General features: G+C 39.3%; 1 protein-coding gene and 1 long non-coding RNA gene across 5 annotated transcripts in view; one reads left to right on the top strand and one right to left on the bottom strand.

Moving 5' to 3' along the window:
- The window catches only part of LOC123835302 (uncharacterized), a 96,893-nt gene extending 94,128 nt beyond the window's left edge, over positions 1 to 2,765 (bottom strand). Inside the window, exon 1 of the long non-coding RNA XR_006788713.3 lies at positions 2,571 to 2,765. This is a non-coding gene — a long non-coding RNA (uncharacterized LOC123835302). The remainder of the gene's footprint in view (positions 1 to 2,570) is intronic.
- MKLN1 (muskelin 1) overlaps positions 1 to 21,205 on the top strand; it is a 326,049-nt gene that overhangs the window by 151,240 nt on the left and 153,604 nt on the right. For 2 of the 4 annotated variants that reach the window (XM_064574936.1, XM_045864252.3), the window contains exon 1: positions 2,809 to 2,964. The exons of the other annotated variants lie outside the window; for them this stretch is intronic. In XM_064574936.1, the coding sequence (XP_064431006.1) occupies positions 2,867 to 2,964 (98 nt within the window). In that variant the 5' untranslated portion in view covers positions 2,809 to 2,866. Of the gene's footprint in view, positions 1 to 2,808; positions 2,965 to 21,205 lie in introns of those variants that run through there. 4 annotated transcript variants of the gene reach the window in all.

Genomic DNA, 21,205 nt, shown 5'->3' with positions numbered 1-21,205 from the left:
GGCCCCATTGCACTTATTTATTCTCTCTGCCTAGAATGTTTTTTATTCAGCCTTTGTATGCCTGGCATTTTCTTACTGTATAGGTTATTAGCTTAACTATTACCTTCTTAGAGAAGTTTCTTTTACCATCCAATCTAAATATTACTCCAGTGTAGTCTTTTCTTAGTACTCTAAATGCACAGACTAAAATGATCTAATTGACTTATTTATTATATGTTACCCTATCAGAATATAAGCTCCATGAAAGCAGGGCCCTCGTCTGGCTTATTTGTTTATCCCTGTCTTCCTAGCACCTAGGCAAAGCCTGGTGTATCACAGCCTCTTAATAAATCTTTTTTTTTTTTTTTTAATAGGGATACATGTTTGCTGTCTGAGAAGTTCTGGCATTCTCTTTCCTTTGCAACCCGAGTTCCCTTTTAGTGCAATTTATTCATTCTTCAATAAATATTCATTGAGCACCTACTATGTACTAGACATTCTCATAGGACTGAGCATACAACTGTGAAAAGATATGCATAACTCCTACCTGCATGGAGTTGTAGTTTAGGGAGAGAGAATAGGAAAAAAAGAGGAAATTAAAATATATTGTGATATTTGCTAAGATAAGGAGGGAAACTAAGGGTGCCAAGGGAAATATAGAAAATGGCACCTAACCTCAAAATAGGTGATTGAGGAATGATTTTCCAGAATGAAATGATCTGAAAAATGAGCAGGAGTTAGCCAGGTGAAGAATGGTAGAGAATACTCCTGGCTTGGCTTAGACTAGCTTAGCTTGGAGGCCAGAGAGAGCACAGAACTTATAGGAGCCAATTTAGTGTGTTAGTTTAGCTTGGGAGGAGTAAAACTTGTAAGGGGGAAAGAAGAGAGAAGGCTGAAGAGGTAATCAAGGCAGGATATGAAAGGCCTCTGCTAAAGGAGCTCCATATTACTTAAATGGAATAGAAAGTCACTGAAAGTCATCTCAGGAAGAACTGATTTATATCTGTTTTTTAAGAGGATCATTCAGGGGGTGCCTGGCTGGCTCAGTTGATTGAGCATTCAACTCTTGATTTTGGCTCAGGTCATGATCTCCGGGTCATGAGATTGAGCCCCGTGACTGGCTATGCACTTGGCATGGAGTCTGCTTGAGATTCTCTTTCTCCCTCTCCCTCTGCCCCTCATCCCCACCCTCTCAAATAAATAAATAAATAAAATCTTAAAAAAAAATAAAAGGGTCACTCAGAAACCATAACTCTATGTCTGGAAAAGAACAAAGACTCTACTTACATTAGGGTAAGAGGTATAGTTAGCAAATTTGGGGCCCCTAATTAATTGAACTGAGTCACCGTCTTAATCCTTTCCCCTTAAAAGTATCTCTTTTCCCCAAAGTTAACCACTAAGCATCTTTGGGACTAACCTTCTCTGGCCTCTCCCCCTGTCTCTAGACTCCCAACTCAAGTCACTGGGGTCATATAGCATTCCCTCAAGGAATAAATATTTTTCCAACATGCTGCAACACCCAAAGTGCATCTGATTTTAGAAGTTAACATATTGTGGCCTTCTTTGGGGTATTCTTTTTTTCAAGTTTTTTTTTTTTTTTTTTTTAAGTAATCTCTATACCCAATGTGGGGCTCGAACTCGCAACCCCAAGATGAAGAGTAGAATGCTCTACTGACTGAGCCAGCCAGGCGCCCCCTTTTTGGCATTCTTGATCTGATATGCTAGCGAAGGCCACTACTAAGTTTTCCTCTATGGTAAGAGGTCAGGACAGTTAATGATTATACCGGGAAGAGACTACTACTGAGGTGTTTCAACTCACTTGGTCATTCACCGAGAAACTCTTTGCATGAGTTTTTCCATGGGGCAGGAGATGAAGACACTGTCACGGCTTTTCCGGGTAGAACCTTTTCTAGTAAGTGAGGAATACTTGGGTAATCGCAGCGGCTAAACCAAGAACTAAGCATGCATAACCCTGACAGACGGGTACCTGATGGGAGCATTATCTAAGGCTGCCAGATATTTGGAGCAAATGTTCCTTTTTTGATAAGAAGCTGGTGTGATGCCCATATGGCATTCAGAGCACGAGGGCTGTTACTCCCTCTCTGGTCTTTTTCTTACAACTCTGTTCTGTCTGAACCTTTGGGCGAAATTTCTGCCCGAGCTAAAAGCGGACAGATTTAACAACTGGAAAAAACGAGGACACGCGGGTTCCCCAACCCCTTAAGGTTTTTTTCTGGTCTGTGGGTGAATATCATGACTGAGCAAGCCTAGTGCACGGACTGGTGTGAGAGGACTCGCAATAAATGTTTACAAGGAAGGGCATCTCACAAACTGCAAACAGAACAGGGTGAGAGGACACAGGAGCATTTCCTTTTCCTGTCTCCATGTGACTCGGGAACGCGGGGCAAGACATTTAAAACCAGGACCGCGGCAAAGGGAAAGGACGGTAGCTCCTCCACGCCAGCGCCCTTTCGGGGAGGGCAGCGGTTTCCAAAGTCGCAAAGACGTCCCTTCTCCCAAGTCCGTCTTCTCAATTTCCCTTCCTGGCTCCTAACTACAGTTTATTTCTTTTCATAACATTCTTGGCTTACCTCAGCTTGTAAGAAAAGTCCTTTGCGCCACTCCCCTCCGAGCCTCCCAGGACAGCCCTCAGGTGCTCACAGTCCAGTCCCAGTTTCGGTCGGTCTATTAAGGAGCGTTAGGCGACGGACGCTCTAGAAGAGAACTCAGTATCCGCGCGCGCCTCAGCGGTGCACAAAACCAGCAAGACCCCACAAGGGGAGCGCGCACGGCCCAGCGGGCCGCGGCCCCTTTAAGAGCAGGCCACGCCCCTCCCCTCCTCCCGGCGCGGCCGGCGGTCGGTGGCGGCCGCTTCGGTGCTGACAAGATGGCGGCTGGCGGGGCTGTCGCTGCGGCGCCCGAGTGCCGGCTTCTCCCCTATGCGCTACACAAGTGGAGCTCCTTCTCCTCCACTTATCTTCCCGAGTAAGTGCTGGGCCCTGGGCTCGTGCTGCCCTACTCTTCGGCATAAGCACGGCTGGGCCAGGGGGGCTGTGGAGGGCAGTCGAGCCGAGAGGCCCAGGCGGGGCCTGGTAGGGGGACGCCTGGCCTCCCGAGTCTCAGTCCAGCGGCGGACAGCTTTGCTCTCCCTACCCCCCGTCTCAGGGAGGGGTTAGGGTCCGGAGAGCGGGGCCCGGGGGGAAGGGGTGAGGTGTGCCGCGGGTCCGGAGCGCGTCGGACAACCGGGAGCCCCGTGATGCTGTGCCCGGGATTTGGGGGCTGAAAAGAGCTTGGGGGGGGCGGCTGGCTCAGGGAGGTGGGGCAGGAACCCGAGCTTTTGAGGTCCCGACGTCTGGCAAACTGGTGAAGATGTCTAAGGTCGTCGGAGCTGTCGAGATTGGGGGAGGGATCGACCGAGACAAAGTGTAAAGCTGAGCGGAGGAGTGATTGTTCTTGACTGGGGTCATTAGAAGTGATTAGCTCCAGAGGACTGGTAGAAGTCACGCAAGGCTGAGAAGTTGTGGGACCCATCAGAACCCTTGCCAGTGGGAGGATTTGTAGAATTTGCAGAGGGTTGTCTTTTCCGGCCGGTAGTTCTGAAAAAGATAGCGAGTGGGCTGGGACATTACAGAAGAGTTCCATTATATTATGGCTCAGAACATGGATTTATGTAAATACAGACCAATTTCCCAACCCAGGAACTCAGATATAGACAGAAAAGTCTGACTTTAATGGATTTGACTTCCAACACTGGTTTGGTCTGAATCCCCGATTTGGTGTTAAAACAAGTTCCATTGCATTACTACCATATGTGGTTTTTTTGGTAACAAATTCCTTCTGAAATGCTGAAAGTACTTTCATACAGTGTTTATTTATCTTTAGTTTATCTTTGAGGGAAGAACATGTAACTCCAGTTTTACATAGAGATAGAGAAACTGGCTTAGTGAAGTTTAAAGATCTATGCAGACCCTGAAGAAAAGTGCTAGTTGTTCCCCACCCCCCATCATTTCACAAGGCCAGGAATAATTTTATGAACAAAACAAGTTGCAAATAATTTATCTTTTTATGTTACTGAACAGATGAAGTAACTAGATCTGTGAAGCATACTCAAAATTTTTCATCTGATTTCAGAAATTCTTTACCTTTTCTCAAATTTGATTTCTTCAGTTAAATCAGTCAAGAATCTCAAAATGGGTCTGTGACTAGAAGAATCTATAGCTCTCTTGACTGCTAGCCCATTGTCCTATTCACCAGGTCAAGGGTTGGCAGTCAGGCCTTCAGTAGGGTTTGCTTCAGTGAAGGGTGCCAAGTGACTTGTGGTCACATCTGGCCTGTGTGGCCTATTGATGGCTACTGCATGGCTGTGTTCCTCATTGATGTTGGACTACAACTTTTCATTTGAGAGTGAGCCAGGTGAACATTCTAGCCCTCAGCTTTAGTTGAAATGTGGCCCAGGTACTTCTGATTTTTGAGGCTAAAAAGTTCTTGAATCTGGAGACAATTAGCATTTTTCTATACCCAGGTTAGGATCACAGACAGTAGGGAATTGGGGTGGCATCCTTTGATCTAATAACTTCAAAGAAGTTTTCTAATAACAGAAGTTTTGCTGGTCTTAAGTTGGGCTACTTTCAGGATTTCACTCCTTAAACTTCGGTCTAAGGGCAGGACTTGGATATTAGAAGTCCCATCTCAGTTATGAATAAAAAGGGAAGAGTGCGTTTCAAGCAGGAAATGATTTAGTGGGATGGTAACTTTACTCTGACTTACGTCTTATTATCTGACCCAAGATTTGAAGTGGACAGAGTACTAGTTTTGTTTTTTTTTTTTAAACATTTTTTTTTTGTTTTTTTTTTTAAAGATTTTATTTATTTATTTGAGACAGAGAGAATGAGAGAGACAGAGAGCACATGAGATGGGGGAAGGGTCAGAGGGAGAAGCAGGCTCCCTGCCGAGCAGGGAGCCCGATGCGGGACTCGATGCGGGACTCGATCCCGGGACTCCGGGATCATGACCTGAGCCGAAGGCAGTCGCTTAACCAACTGAGCCACCCAGGCGCCCCAGAGTACTAGTTTTGGTTGGCAGGCAGTTGTTTGAGTTTGGAGAACTCTATTGTAATTCTCTCATATATGTTCATAAGTTAGTATTTAATGAATATTTAACTCTCAAACACTTTTATTTACAATGTTTTATTTAATCCTTATGGTATTCTGCTGTTTTATGCAGAATAGTTTTTATTTTAAAGTACTAAGATATTAAAATAGAAGAGTAATTGGAACTTTTTTCTTTGAAGGAATATAATTGAGTATTATGGAGTTTGAGTTTGAGAATTTTGTGTGTGCTGGATTAGTGTGTGCCATGCCTAATTGTAAAACTCTTTTGGTACTGAACTTCTATTAGCAAGTAAGGATGTTACAGCTTTATATAATAAGAAGTGTAAGAAAGGGAATTGACTTTCCTTGCTTTTGCCCTAAAATCCTCTTTAATGGCAGTTGCTGTATCTTTACTGCTGTGACAGTCATGTTAGGTACTTCCTAAGTACTAATTTTAAGTAAAGCCATTTGTTGGAATTGTCTCCTGGGTAGCAAGTATTTATTGATTTCAAGAGTCACAGATCTAGGCATTTTTAGGGGTGAATAAGAAAGCAATAATAACAATGGGAAACACTTATAATGTGCCTTCCATATGGTAGCCCTTTTATGAACACTTTAAGTGTATTAACTCATTTAATCCTCACAATTGTTTGAAGAATTTCTGTTTTCCAAATGAGGAACTGGGCATGGAGAGATTAAAACTTGCCTCAGGTTACACAGCTAGATGAAGTCAGGATTTGAACCTAGGCAGTCTCGCTTCACATTCCATAGCCTTAAAAGTGCTGTTCTGCTTCTGCACAAAGGTAGATTCAGGAATTCGAGACTGGAAAGAGTTCTCATATTAAAGGCACTTAAATTTTAGCTGTGTAAAAACATGTGAAGTCCTGAAAAAAATGGAACAATTCAGATATCTATCTTCCTAAGGACGAGAATTTTTTTTCCTTCTCCCAAAGGCAGAAAAAAAACATTTTTTCCTGCTCATCCTTTTAGATTTATTTGGACCTTAAAAATATTAAAGCAGATCTAGTTATCGATAGCACATTTTTATTTTGAAGCTAATAAAGTGGCCTTTTGTTTTGCAGTGTGCTTAAAAAGTTTGCCATATTTTACATTTTTCTGAAATTTATACTCAATTTGGGAATTAAGAGAAATACTTTTTTTATTTTATTTTATTTATTTATTTGACAGAGACACAGCGAAAGAGGGAACACAAGCAGGGGGAATGGGAGAGGGAGAAGTAGGCTTCCTGCTGAGCAGGGAGCCTGATGCGGAGCTCCATCCCTGGACCCTGGGATCATGACCTGAGCTGACCCAGGCGCCCCGAGAAATACATTTTTTTAAAAAGATTTTATTTGTTTATTTGTCAGAGAGAGAGCACAAGCAGGGGGAGCGGCAGGCAGAGGGAGAAGCAGACTTCCTGCTGAGCAAGGAGCCCGATGGGGGACTCTATCCTAGGACCCTGGGATCATGACCTGAGCCACCTAGGCATCCCAGGGAAATATATTTAAATGATGATTAATTGTTAAAATTACATGGGAGTTTATATGTAAAAATATTTTATATTCTCTATACTTAAATGCTTCTTGATGTAGCTAACTAATAGTGATACTGACTACACTTTACTGAGCACCTATTACATGCAAAATGATTTTTCTATATAGTTTTACTTAATCCTTAGAACAAACCAGCGAGATGAGGTTTTTTCGTTTGTTTTTTGTTTTTTGCAGATGAGGAAACTGAGGTCTGTACAGGTTAAGTAACTTGTCATATAGTTTTTAAACGGCTTGACAAGTTCAGTGACTCAAAAGCTATTGCATGTGCTTCTAGTAACAACTACCATTTATTAAGTACCTTCTGTTCTTTGGGCACTACGCTTAGCACTTAGCATGTGTTTTTTGATTTAGTCTTCACAAACACTTTACAGTAAATGTTACTCTGTCTTACTGAAGTTCAGAGAGAGAAATTAATTTGCCCAGGTCCAGGAGTTGGAAGAGTAGGAGATAGTATTCTCATCTTGGGCCTTCTGACTTCTGTTACCAAAGCTGCTTCAATATTTTGCGTGTCTATAGTATGTGCCTAATTGTGAGTACAAATAAGAAGTGCTGTAAGTTTAGAGAAAGAGCAATATTTAGACTTTTTTGTCTTGACATTAAGGTTTTAATGTATTAGTATGAAAACTGGGAGGACCTTTGAAAGTTTTGTACACATTAGGTAATTTCACTAATATGGAATGATTCTAGTTTACATGTAACTGAAAGACTTAAATATTTTAGATTGTAAAATTTGATACATTTTAAGTGTTTACCTTTTTTTTCTGTTAGTCTTCTTTATTACTTAAAATCAAACCATTAAAATTGTACCTTGTGTACATACATAGTTCAAGTTAAAGTGGTATGATTTGACAACTAGGATTAGAGATGAACCTATTTCAACTATTTTAAAATTTAACATTTAAAAATGAATACATATTTTTTCTGCTTGCAAAAAAGCCTTCTAAGTTTATTGTGGAATATTTGCAAAATATAGACCGGAACAAAATATAAATTATCTTTAATACCACCATCCAAAGATAACCAATCACCCTTTGATATATATCATTCCAGATGTTTTGTTGTAACTATATTTTTCATTTTGATTTTGTCCTCTGTTTGCTGTTATGTATTCTTTTTCCTCATTATATAATAAATATTTCCTCATGTTGTTAAATATTCCTCTATATCATTCGTTAATGGTGCATTATAATCTAGGTAATAATTTTGTGGCATTTTATTTAATTGGTCTCCTATTACTGGACATTTAGGCTTTCTGGCTTTGTTTTGTTGTTGTTTGTTTTTGTTGTTCTTTGGCCATTTTGAGTGAGACTGTTTGCCTTAGCGAAACAAATTTTGAACTTATTTATGATGAGTTCCTTGATGTTCAATTGTTGTATTTAAAGTATCCATCTGGGGGCGCCTGGGTGGCTCAGTCGTTAAGCGTCTGCCTTCAGCTCAGGTCATGATCCCAGGGTCCTGGAATCAAGCCCCGCATCGGGCTCCCTGCTCAGCAGGAAGCCTGCTTCTCCCTCTCCACTCCCCCTGCTTGTGTTCCCTCTCTCGCTGTTTCTCTCTCTGTCAAATAAATAAATAAAATCTTTAAAAAAAAAAAAAAATAAAGTATCCATCTGTAGGAAACTTTCTATCTACCCTGGGTTTATTTTGGCATTATCCTTAGCAATTTGGGATTAAAAATGGAGTTTTGGTGAGATAGGTCCTTAGAGATGTCTGAACAATGCTTATATAATTCAAAAGTGATACTGCTCCTAGTAATTCCTTTTCCTTCCTCCCTCTCCCTTTATTTTGGTTTTTAAATGAATTTTTATTTTATTACTCACATACATTTGAAAAATAGAACACACTTGTGAGGTTTATTATTTATTTGGTCTATAGACAAAATCATTGTGCACATGAATTTGAGAATTTGTTACAATCCCATAGACTCCTGCAAACCCATGAATTTGAATCACTAGTTTGGAGGTATTCCACTCCCTGGAGACTGGGGACTGTCCTGCTCTTCCTTATCTCCTTTCCTCCTCTTTCCCTAAACTGAAATTAGACACTGGCATGGCTTAGGAACTTTACTGGCCACTGAAAGTTCTGATATTTTCAGTCTGATAATCTTAGAACTTTAGAAAAATAAAGATACCCAGGATAGAGGAAAGGAATATGAGGTAGATGGAGGCCTACTGATTCAGTCTGCAGAGCTGACTCCTAGAATTGGATCTTTGTGTGACTCTTCACAAGTTATGATTCTTCTCTGAGCATCATCAGTTTCCTTTTATGTAGAAATAGTTTTTATCTTTGATCGAATTCAGGAGGTTTATATTCTGTTATTTTTTTTCCAGATAGGCAGATGGCTCTATCATTTGCATTAACTTCTAAGTAAATATAGTAGGTTTTGAATAAATGATTTGGAGCCCGATACAGGGACTTTGTGATGTTTTACGTGTAGATAAGATACATATCAGCTGTTTGTGGTGACCTCACTGCTGTATTTCAGTTTTTCAAAAATCATCTTTGGAAATATGAGGGATTTCTAGATTTTCGTTTTCGAGATGTAGATATTATCACCTAAGAATGGCTTTCTTTGTATTTATTCTATGGTTTTTGACCCCTCATGAATCTGTAGCATGACTCTCTCATCAGTTCTGAAAAAAATTTTGATATTCTTCAAACATTGTTTCTGACCCATTCTTTTTTTCCTTTCGTGACTCCAATTTAATCTATATTATACCTTTTGTCATACCCCCACGTCCTTTATGCTTTTCCCTGTCTTTTCTATCATTTTTTTTCTCTCCTTATTCCATCCTGGATAGGTTTTACTTATTTGTGTTCCAGTTTACCAATTCTCTATTCAGCCATGTCCAATTTGCTTTTAACCCCACCTATTTTTTTTTTCTTGATTTCAGCGATAGCATTTTTTAGTGCTAGAAATTTTATTTGATTTTCTCTTTTAAAATAGATTCTAATTTTTTTGGTGAAAATATCCATATTGTCACTCATTTTCTTTTTCTTTTTCTTTTTTTATTTAAGATTATTTATTTTTAGAGAGAGCATGCACGCAAGCAGGGGTGGGTGCGGGCGGAGGGAGAGAATCCCAAGCAGACCCCACCCCGAGGCGGTCCTCCCATCACACAACCCTGAGACCACGACCTGAGCTAAAATCAAGAGTCGGTCGCTTAACCCACTGAGCCACGCAGGTGCCTCTGTCATTAATTTTTTTTTTTCTTAAGATTTTATTTATTTATTTGACACAGAGAGACACAGTGAGAGAGGGAACACAAGCCGGGGGAAGTGGGAGAGGGAGAAGCAGGCTTCTCGCTGAACAGGGAGCCCGATGTGGGACTCGATCCCAGGACCCTGGGATCATGACCTGAGCTGAAGGCAGACGCTTAACGACTGAGCCACCCAGGCGCCCCTGTCATTCATTTTCTTGACCATATCAGTCAAGTAACTTTAAAGTCTGTGTCTGAAAACTAATATCTGGATCACCTGTAGATCTATTTCTGTTGCCTTTTTTCCTTTTTCGTTAAGTATCTTGGTGTGTCTGGTAATATAATAATTATTGTATATAACTATATATAGTTATATGTTATATAATGATAATTGTTATGACTACTACTACTCTTACTACCACCACCATCCTCGGGGGTAATTTTTGGTTAAATGCCAGACATTATATGCAGAATTTTAGATACAAGTACAAATTAACAGTTCGGTCCCTAATGATCTCTTTCTCTCAAGAAGTTTCACCTATCTTCTGGCAGGCAGATGGAATAGACCTTCAGTCAGGACTGCACTGACTTGAAGCTGGGTTTTCGGTTTTGTGAGCCTGGGGTTTGCCCCCTCTTTTTGCCAGCCCTACAGGGAACCCGGCTGAGAGACCGGCTGTTTCCCGGCCTCCTGCTTTGTCTCTCCAGCAGCATGGGAGTCCTGAAAGCTCCTCTCTGCAGACTTTTTAGCCTCTGCTCTGTGTAGTTTAAGACTTGACAGATGCCTTAAGGGGAACATCAGTACACAGTGTCATGTTTGTTCTTGTGTGCCTCCCTTCACTGTGGGATCTTCACCCCTTAAGTCCTGGGTATCATGGCAAGACCCAGCTACCAAGTTTTGTCCTGGCCACATGAAAATCGCCAAAAGTTCTGCTGACTTTTTTGCCTTTTAGTGACTGTCCTTTCCCAGCCCCTTTCCCTGTGCCATTAAAGAAATAGCTGGAATGTCCTGTGTAGAATGTGGGGCTCCCTTTAATGACTTCTTTGGGATCTCAAGTCCTAGCTGCCTCAGAAAGTGTCTGATACCTTAAGAACTTTTGTTTTTTTCTATTTTATACAGCTTTTCTAGTTTTAAGAGGGAATGTGTTGACCTGCTATGGGCTATTATGTCACATCCAGAAGGAGAAATTATTGTGTGTAGTTCTTATGGATTAGATTGTTGTATCTGGTAGGCTTATGAATTTCTCATGATTATATTAATATATTAATCTAACCTTTGAGCTCAAGATTTTTTGGCTGAGTATTTTCCTTCATTTTGCCTTTTGACATCTTTTTTTTTTTTTTAAAGATTTTATTTATTTATTTGAGAGAGAGAATGAGACAGAGAGAGAGCATGAGATGGGGGAGGATCAGAGGGAGAAGCAGACTCCCTGCCGAGCAGGAAGCCCGATGCGGGACTCGATCCCGGGACTCCAGGATCATGACCTGAGCTGAAGGCAGTCGCTTAACCAGCTGAGCCACCCAGGCGCCCCCTGCCTTTTGACATCTTAACTGCTTATTCCTAATCCCTGATGGGAAAAATTATGAAATGTAAATAATAATATTTGTTAGCAATTATTTAAATATTTATTGACTAAGAGTTAAAATGAGATATTATTCTTGGTTTTGTTGCTGATTTGGAAGTCTCTTTTCAGACTTAATTGTTTATGAAGTCCAGAAATTGAGAATTTAATCTTTGTCATAAGTGTATAGTAATTTCCCTTTCTGTAATGTGCTTTTTATATGATCTACCTTTTTATTTATTTATTTATTTATTTATTTATTTATTTATTTATTTATTTAAGATTTTATTTATTTGCAAGAGAGAGAGAATGAGAGACAGCATGAGAGGGAGGAGGGTCAGAGGGAGAAGCAGACTCCCTGCTAAGCAGGGAGCCTGATGTGGGACTTAATCCCGGGACTCCAGGATCATGACCTGAGCCGAAGGCAGTCGCTTAACCAACTGAGCCACCCAGGCGCCCATATTATCTACCTTTTTATTAAAACTTTCATGGGGGGTGGTGCTTGGGTGGCTCAGTCAGTTAAGGGTCTGCCTTTAGCTCAGGTCATGATCCTGAGTCCTGGGATCAAGCCCTGCTTTGGGCTCCCTGCTCAGTGGAGAGTCTGTTTCTCCCTCTGCCTCTGCTGCTCCACCTGCTTGCGCGTGCTCTCTCTGTGTCAAATAAATAAATAAAATCTTTTTAAAAAGTTCATGGGACTGTTGTATTTATGTGAAGACATTGTTTAGAGAGAAGATACTAGGTCTAATGTAAATTTTTTGGTTTGTAAATATTGTTAGTATTTAATCCTTTAAAATATCCTTGTGTTACTTTAATATGACTGTTATTTATTGTCATCACCTATATATTTGTTGTTAAGGCATGTTGTTTTGTATGAATAGAAATGCTAACTTATTTCAGGCATCCTTGGGTAACGTCCCCTTCCCCTTTCCTCTCACTATCCCCTTTCTCCCCTTTTCCCTTTTGATTTAAGTAGTGTGATCAGAAGAGCCATAAAACCTAACTCCTACTTACTCTGCCACTGTCAGCTAAAATGTCACCTGTCTTACCTCCGTTCCCCCCCAGTAAGTCTGGCACTCCTTCTTCTGTCCCAGTAATTAAATGCTTTTATACAAATGTGTACCTTTCTCAAATATCACTTTATACAGTTTATAACTATACCTTTATTTCTATGATTTCTTTTTTAAAGATTTTTAAAATTTATTTATTTGTCAGAGAGCGAGCAAGCAGGAGAGAGGGTGAGAGCACAAGCAGGGGGAGTAGCAGGCAGAGAGAGAAACAGGTTCCCTGTTGAGCAAGGAGCCCAATGCAAGACTCCATCTCAGGACCCTGGGATCATGACCTGAGCCGAAGGCAAACATTTAACCTACTGAGCCACCCCGGCGCCCTGTTATTTATAACTCTTATAGTCAGTATTTCTTTCTTTCTTTCTTTCTTTTTTTTTTTTTTAAGATTTTATTTATTTATTTGACAGAGAGAGGCAGTGAGAGAGGGAGCACAAGCAGGGGGAGTGGGAGAGGGAGAAGCAGGCTCCCCGCGGAGCAGGGAGCCCGATGCGGGGCTCGATCCCAGGACCCTGAGATCATGACCTGAGCCGAAGGCAGACGCTTAACGACTGAGCCACCCAGGCGCCCCTATAGTCAGTATTTCTAATGAGACCTTGAGAACTTTAAAGCTGAGTTTATTACAGAATTTGATTTGTCTAATAGTATGTATGTATGTATTTATTTATAAAGATTTTATTTATTTATTTGAGAGAGAGCAGAAGCAGGGGGAGCAGGAGGGAGAGGGAGAAGCAGGTTCCCTGCTGAGCATGGAGCCCCACTTGGGGCTCGATCCCAGGACCCTGAGATCATGACCTGCGCCAAAGGCAGACGCTTAACCAAATGAGCCACCCAGGTGCCCAACCTAATAGTTTTTAATAGCTTTCTTTAGAGTATATTACCAATATTTTGATTAGTTTTAGGATGGGGTCATTTCCTTAAATTCCTTGAATATAAGTATTTGTTAGTTGACTTGTTTTATATAACAGTGTATTTTGGGGTTGGTAGTTCAGGTACCATACAGTTTGACTATTTAAAGTGTATAATTTAGGGACGCCTGGGTGGCTTAGTCGGTTAAGCGTGGCTCAGGTCATGATCCCAGGCTCCTGGGATCGAGTGCTGCATTAGGCTCCTTGCTCAGTGGGGAGCCTGCTTCTCCCTCTGCCTGCTGCTTCCACTGCTTGTTCTCTCTCTCTTTGACAAATAAAATCTTTAAAAAAAAATAAAGTATATAATTTAATGGTTTTTACTATGTTCACAGATAGTTAATGACCATTACTGCATTCAACTTTAGAACATTTCTATAGTCTCAAAAAGAAAACTATACCCTTTAGCCATTATTTGCTTACTCTGCCATTTCTAGGCACTAATCTAATTTCTGTCTCTATAGATTTGCCTATTCTAGGCGTTTCATATGAACGAAATCATATATAGTCTTTTGTGATTGGCTTCTTTCACTTAGCATACTGTTTTCAAGGCTCATCCATTTTGTAGCATGTATCAGTACTACATTCTTTTTATGGTTGATAATATTCTATTTATATACCATATTTTGTTTACCCTAAAATCATTAGTAGATGGACATTTGGATTGTGTTCACTTTTTAGCTATTATGAATAATGCCATAAACCTTTGTTTATAAGTTTTTGTGTAGTATGTTTTTATTTCTCTTGGGTAAATGCCTTAGAATGGAATTTCTGGGTTATATGGTAACTATGTTTAACTGTTTGAGGAACTACCAGCTGTTGGTTGATTCTTTTTTTCCTGTTATTGAAGTAGTTATTGAACTGATTAATGCATATGAATTGAATCCCTGTAAGGAAAATGACCATCTGGAATTAGCAAATTGCTTGACTTCCAAGTTTATTGCTCTGAGGACTTTCTGTTACAGTTTAGCTAGTCCTTTATCTTCCCTTATTTTTTTTTTTGTTTTATTTTTAAAAATTTGATTCCAGTGTAATTAACATACAGTGTTATATTAGTTTCAGGTATACAGTATAATGATTAAACAATTCCATGTATTACTCAGCGCTCAAGAGAACTGTACTCTTAATCCCCTTCACCTGTTTCACCCATTCCTCCGCCAACCTCCCCTCTAGTAACCATCAGTTTGTTCTGTACAGTTAAGAGTCTGTTTTTTTGGTTTGTCTCTTTTTTCCCCCCTTTGTTCATTAGTTTTGTTTCTTAAATTCCATTTTTGGGTGAAATCATATGGTATTTGTCTTTGACTGACTTCACTTAGCATTATACTCTCTAGATCCATCCATGTTGTTGCAAATGGCAAGATTTCATTCTTTTTTATGGCTGAATAGTATTCCATTGCATACATGTATCACATCTTCTTTATCCATTCATCTATTGATGGGCACTTGGGCTGCCTCCATAATTTGGCTATTGTAAATAACGCTACAATAAACATAGGGGTGCAAGTATCCCTTTGAATTAGTGTTTTCATATTCTTTGGGTGAATACCCAGTACTGTGATTACTGGATTGTAGGATATTTCTACTTTTAATTTTTTGAGGAACCTCCCTACTGTTTTCCACAATGGCTACACCAGTTTGCATTTCCACCAACATTGCACAGGGATTCCTTTTTCTCCATATCTTCACCAGCACTTGTTTCTTGTGTTTTTGATTTTAGCCATTCTAACAGGTGTGAAGTCTTACCTCATTGTGATTTTTATTTGCATTTCCCTGATGATGAGTGATATTGAGCATCTTTCATGTGTCTGTTGACCATCTGGATATCTTTAGAGAAATGTGTGTTCATGTCTTCTGCCCAATTTAATCAGATTACTTATTGGGTGTTGAGTTGTGTAAGTTCTTTATATATTTTGGATGCTAACCCTTTGTGAGATATATCATTTGCAAATATCTTCTCACATTCAGTCAGTTGTCTTTTAGTTTTGTTGATTGTTTTCTTTGCTGTGCAGAAGCTTTTTATTTTGATGTAGTCCCAAAGTTCATTTTTGCTTTTGTTTCCCTTGCTGCAGAATAGACATACTTGGAAAAATGTTGCTACAGCCGATGTCAGAGAAATTACTGCCTATGCTCTCTTCTAGGATTTTTATGTTTTCAGGTTTCACATTTAGGGCTTTAATCCATTTTGAGTTTATTTTTGTGTGTGGTGTAAGAAAGTGGTCCTGTTTCATTCTTTTGCATGTAGCTGTCTGGTTTTCCCAACACCATTTGTTGAAGGGACTGTCCTTTTTCCATTGCATTTCTTGCCTCTATGTTGAAGATTAATTGACCATATAATTGTGGGTTTATTCTGGGCTTTCTATTCTTTTTTTTTTTTTTAATTTTATTTATTTATTTGAGACAGAGAGAATGAGAGACAGAGAGCATGAGAGGGAGGAGGGTCAGAGGGAGAAGCAGACTCCCTGCCGAGCAGGGAGCCCGATGCGGGACTCGATCCCGGGACTCCAGGATCATGACCTGAGCCGAAGGCAGTCACTTAACCAACTGAGCCACCCAGGCGCCCCCTGGGCTTTCTATTCTTTTCCATAGATTATCTTCCTTTATTATTGTTCATAATATGTTATCGATTGGCTCCATGTCTTGGTGTCTTAAGATACCTACCTGTCATACCTACATGCTTACATGCTGAGTAGTTAGTGGCAGGGCTGTGAGTTGAAGGTTGGTATTTTTTTCCTGAAATTTATATAGTTTGCTTACATGTGAAATATTGAGTGGGAGATACTTACGAAACTTGTTTATGAAATCTTCCTTTAAACAAATGGAGGCATAGATTTTAAAAGAGAACATAGAGGGAATTTCCGGTGATTGGAAAATTCATACATCTAGGTCTGACGGTCTGAAGGTTTAAGCTCTGACATCTGTCGCGATCTCCATTTTCTACACTGAAAATGCTTCTATAAGTAATGAGTTAAAGAAAAAACTTCGGGTTTTTTAAATATATTTTTTGCTACATTGTGGTATCAAGTTGCTATTAATGACTTTTCACATTTTTGGCTCTCTTTACCATAAACAAATTATTGGGTGCCTATTAACTCTTGGGTAATAGCCAGACCTATTCAAAGATATGAGAGAGTCTCTGGTGGTGAACTGTCTATACAGACAATAGTTTTGTGGGTTTTTTTAAGATTTTATTTATTTATTTGACAGAGACACAGTGAGAGAGGGAACACAAGCAGGGGGAGTGGGAGAGGGAGAAGCAGGCTTCCCGTGGAGCAGGGAGCCCATGCGGGGCTGGATCCCAGGACCCTGGGATCATGACCTGATTGAGCCACCCAGGCGCCCCTATACATACAGTAGTTTAAAAGATACATATTGAAGGTAACAAAAGCTAAGTTTAGATGTGTGATAAAAGCAGTGAATGTTACAGAAATCAGAAGTGAAATTCCGGGGATGGAGCTGTTACTGTGGCCAGGGCTTGAGGAGAAACATCTTAGAAGAGGTAAATGAGTTATGCCTGCCTTTGTGTACAGACATAATTTATTTTGTTATCCTTCAAATGTCTTTAATGCAGCAATTTATCCTTACTCTTGTGGTATTCAAGAACTTGTATTTGGGAAATTGAGTTAACATTTGGAATTTGTTTGGTTACTGTAGTGTATCAGAACGAGGAAAGTGCTTGGAGGTAGACTTTTCTCCAACAGTTGTGCTATACAGTGTGCTTGATACAGGCCGGGTCATTGGTCAGGTACTTCTTCCTTAGACATTATATGTGTGTGCACTGGTGTTCTTGCCCATATTTCTGTCCAAAGCCACCAGTTTTTAATGCATTAAGCCTTTTTAATTTTTGTTCAGATTTATTTCATAGTCACAGTATTACAGAGTTTATTTACTGAAGGCAGCTTTGCTAATAGTGTTCCAAATTCATTTGCCATCTTCCCCTCTTCACAATTAACATTTATTTTATCTATATTTGTCAATGAACTCCCCTTTATTTATTTGTACTTCCCTTATGATTCTGTGTATTAAGAGATATAAGCATACACCTATTTTTTTTTAAGATTTTATTTATTTATTTGTCAGAGAGAGATCGAGCACAAGCAGGGGGAGTGGCAGGCAGAGGGAGAAGCAGGTTCCCTGCTGAGCAGGGAGCCCGATGCAAGATGCAATGCAGAACTCCATCCCAGGACTCTGGGATCATGACCTGAGCTGAAGGCAGATGCTTAACCAACTGAGCCATCCAGGCGTCCCAGAAGCATACACTTATTACAGGTGCATTTAGGAGACTATGCAAAAAAATTTAGTGTGATGAAAACAAAACTCTTGAATATTATTTCATTCTTTTAAGGATATTAAGATAGTTGAATTTTTTATGGTACTCTAACCTGCTTTCTAGGGCATTTAGGCCAGTGCTTATTTTTATATTTATCTAAAATATGCATGGATTACAAATTAATCCTCTAACAAATATCTAATGATATTGATAGCGATGTGTTGCCCTGAGATGTACTGGCTTTAATAAAACAGGTTTTTGAGGTGTCTTTGAATTATTATGAGCTCTTAGGATGCCAGTAAAATATGTTTTAGAATATTTTTTAATGCTGTAGAAAAAATGCTTCGGGTATAATGACATTAAAAAAACCCCACAGGGCAAAAAAACCTACTGATTAATGGTTTGATCCGATTTACCTTTAAAAATACACATGTGGGGAGCCTGGGTGGCTCAGTCGGTTAAGCGACTGCCTTCGACTCAGGTCATGATCCCAGGGTCCTGGGATCAAGTCCCGCATCGGGCTCCGTGCTCTGCGGGGAGCCTGCTTCTCCCTCTCCCACTCCCCCTGCTTGTGTTCCCTCTCTCTCTGTGTCTCTCTCTGTCAAAAACAAAACAAAAAAAAAAACAAAACAAAAAAAACACATGTGCACACATACACACACACACAAATAAGTTTTATGCTTATGCATATGGGAAAACTGCAAGGACATTTGCCAGTCTTAGTGATTATCTCTGGATTGTAGTAATTGGGTTGCTTTTTATTTTTTAATGTTTTTTCTTTGAATGTTACCCAAAGTTTTAAATTTTATTTCATTTTAGCAAATAAATATTACTTTTAAATAAGAAAAAAATAGAGGTTGTGTGTATGTGTGGCTTGTTTGTTTGATTATAAACATAAGTTACAAAGGATTGTATATCCCATGTTAGTGAGTTGGAATTTATTTTTGGGAAAGTTAGGAGCCATCAAAAGATTTTAAATGGAAAAGTGATATGAATAAAGTCTACGGTTTATAATTTAAGAATTTTAACACTCTTAAGACCCAGCGATTTTAATTTTTAGTAGCTAATTTGAATAGTAGTATTCAAATTGTGGCAATCCCTGAGAGTACATGTAGACTTTCCAAGAGGTACACAGGCTAAAATAGTTCTAAGGGATTCAGTTTCCTGACTCTTACTATTCTTGTGTATTTACTCCTAAAAATTGAACTAGAGAACTTGCCTGTGGTTTAGGACATTTGCTACTCAAAAGTGTGGTCCATTCACCAGCAGCATTGTCATTACCAGGTGCTTGTTAGAAATGCAGAATCTCAGACCCTATGGTAGACCTACAGTCATAGTCTACATTTTTAGATGGGAACTCCAGGTGATGCTTGCTTGCACTTTGAATGCTTCTGGCCTTCCTACCTCCTACTTCATGATTGCAAAGGAGGCATGCCTCTTACCTATTCCTATGGAGTGTAAAAATCTCCAGGTTGCCAAACAAAGGGATAGTTCTAAGAGTTGATATTGAAGTTGACAAAATGAATGGCTAAAAAAAGAAGAATCCTCTTGAAAAATAGGTGGTTCTCAGTTCTTTCTTTTAAACAAAATAAAAAGAGGACCTAATCAGTTTGTCTGTTGGTAGATCACAGAAAGTGATTTTTTTAATGATAGCTCATTATGTGATTTTTGGCATAAAATTTAGAAGGTGGTCAAAAAATTAAGTAACAGTACTAACAGAAATTCCTTCTGTTCTCATGTATTTAATTATGTGAGCAAGGTGGGTTTTTTTTTTTTTTTTTTTAAGATTTTATTTATTTGAGAGCAAGAGATTGCGAGTGAGAGAGCATGAGCCAGACTCCCCAGTGAGCAGGGAGCCCGATGCAGGGCTCGATCCCAGGACCCTGGGATCATGACCTGAGCCAAAGGCAGATGCTTAACCGACTGAGCTACCCAGGCACCCCTATGTGAGCAAGGTTTTTAATGCATGTACCTATAAATTTGAAAATAGGTATGGACTTGATGCTCAATTCCATCTTATTCTAGCAGTAATACTTATCCATATACACATGAAGTAATTGTTAAGAAAAAAAAGTCCTGCCCGTATCTTTAAGAATCATTTCTTATACCATTTACTCAATATTTAATCATTATCTGTCAAATTTTATAATATATTTATATTGTTTTGGTCAATAGTGTACTTACAATATTGATAATAGTATCCAGGAGAAATTTTTAAAATTACTTAGAATCTCATATTCAAAACCAAAAAAGCTTAATTTTAATTTACATCCTCTTTTTCCACAGATGTCATAAAGACCCTAAGCATAAAAGAATATTACATTAGTTAAAATTCTGTGGAGGAAGTTTAAGGAAAAACAGAATAATACAAATTTTAGACTATGTAAGAAAAGTCTATACATTTTAAAAAATAGATGATGGTATTTTTATTCCATTGGTATTTTTGAAAACAAATATAACAGTTTTATTAAAAATGACAATATTTAGGTACATTAGAATTACAACTTATGCATTCATTATAAGCTATGAAAAATTTTGCTTGCCAATTTAGAAATGGTGAGGATATGCATAGATTTTCACTATTATTTTAGGGAGTATTTGAGCGAAAATGTTTGAGCACTGTTAACTTACAGCAGTGGAGCTCTGTCTCGTTTGCACATTTGGTGAGCTTTTAAAAATCCTGATGCCTCCAGGTCATAAAATCTCTTCTTTTGGGCCTGGGTCCAAAATACCAGACTTACTATGAAGCTCCCACAAAAATGATAATTTTTCTGTAGCTTATGTACATGTACATCTATTTTTTTCTATAGTTACATAAATACATATAAAAAAAGATCTGAAATCTAGAACAAAAAGAAAAAGATAAGGAAAATACTAGTGAAAAGTTGAGACGTGAAAGGTACCCTTGATTCAGAAGGCCCACTTTCTCATTTTCATGTCACATGGCTTAATCGCAGATGATGTTTTTGGCCAGGATGCAGTATTTGGTAAATAGGACACAGGCTGGATTTCAGCTTTTGCTCCTCAGTGGGACTTTCTCGTGCAAAGTACAACCAGTGCAACAATATATAGCAGCCCTGCACCTTCTGCCTAATAGTAGGTATAGAAAGGTGTCAGAAAAAATAGAGAAGGAAGAAATTTTTAAAAAGGAGAAAATTTATTTGAGCTGAAGTAAGATTCAAGTCATTAGTTTGAAAAGGCCTGCTAAATGTCAAGACAAAAAATACCCAACAAGCCGTATACCTTCTGATGTAGGAGCTTGGTGCTGGAGAAATTACTCAACTCACTCATGAGCTGGGTTTTGGAGAAGCCGACATACGCTGTAGGAGCAGGGTGCGGGAGAAGCATTTGTAGTGGAGGATCTAAGAGCTGGAGAAGTTCTCTATGCTTTGGGAGACTTCTGGGCAATTATACTTGAATGAGGAAACAAAAACACCCCTTACTACCTGAGATGACTCTCCTGCCTCCTCTGCTGACCAAGCTTAACATCATGCCTGCTGGCAAAGGAAAAATACTTAAAGGGCCCCACTTTATTTTCAGAGAGTAGGCAAAAAGGGTGAATTTAAAGGTGGGAGTGGATAAATCCGTAATTGA

The sequence above is a fragment of the Mirounga angustirostris genome, unplaced genomic scaffold (assembly GCF_029215605.1).
Source record: "Mirounga angustirostris isolate CCGP_5_RB_7025 unplaced genomic scaffold, mMirAng1.0.hap1 SCAF_12, whole genome shotgun sequence".
Classification (NCBI taxonomy): domain Eukaryota; kingdom Metazoa; phylum Chordata; class Mammalia; order Carnivora; family Phocidae; genus Mirounga; species Mirounga angustirostris.
This window is presented reverse-complemented; position numbering and strand designations above follow the sequence as displayed.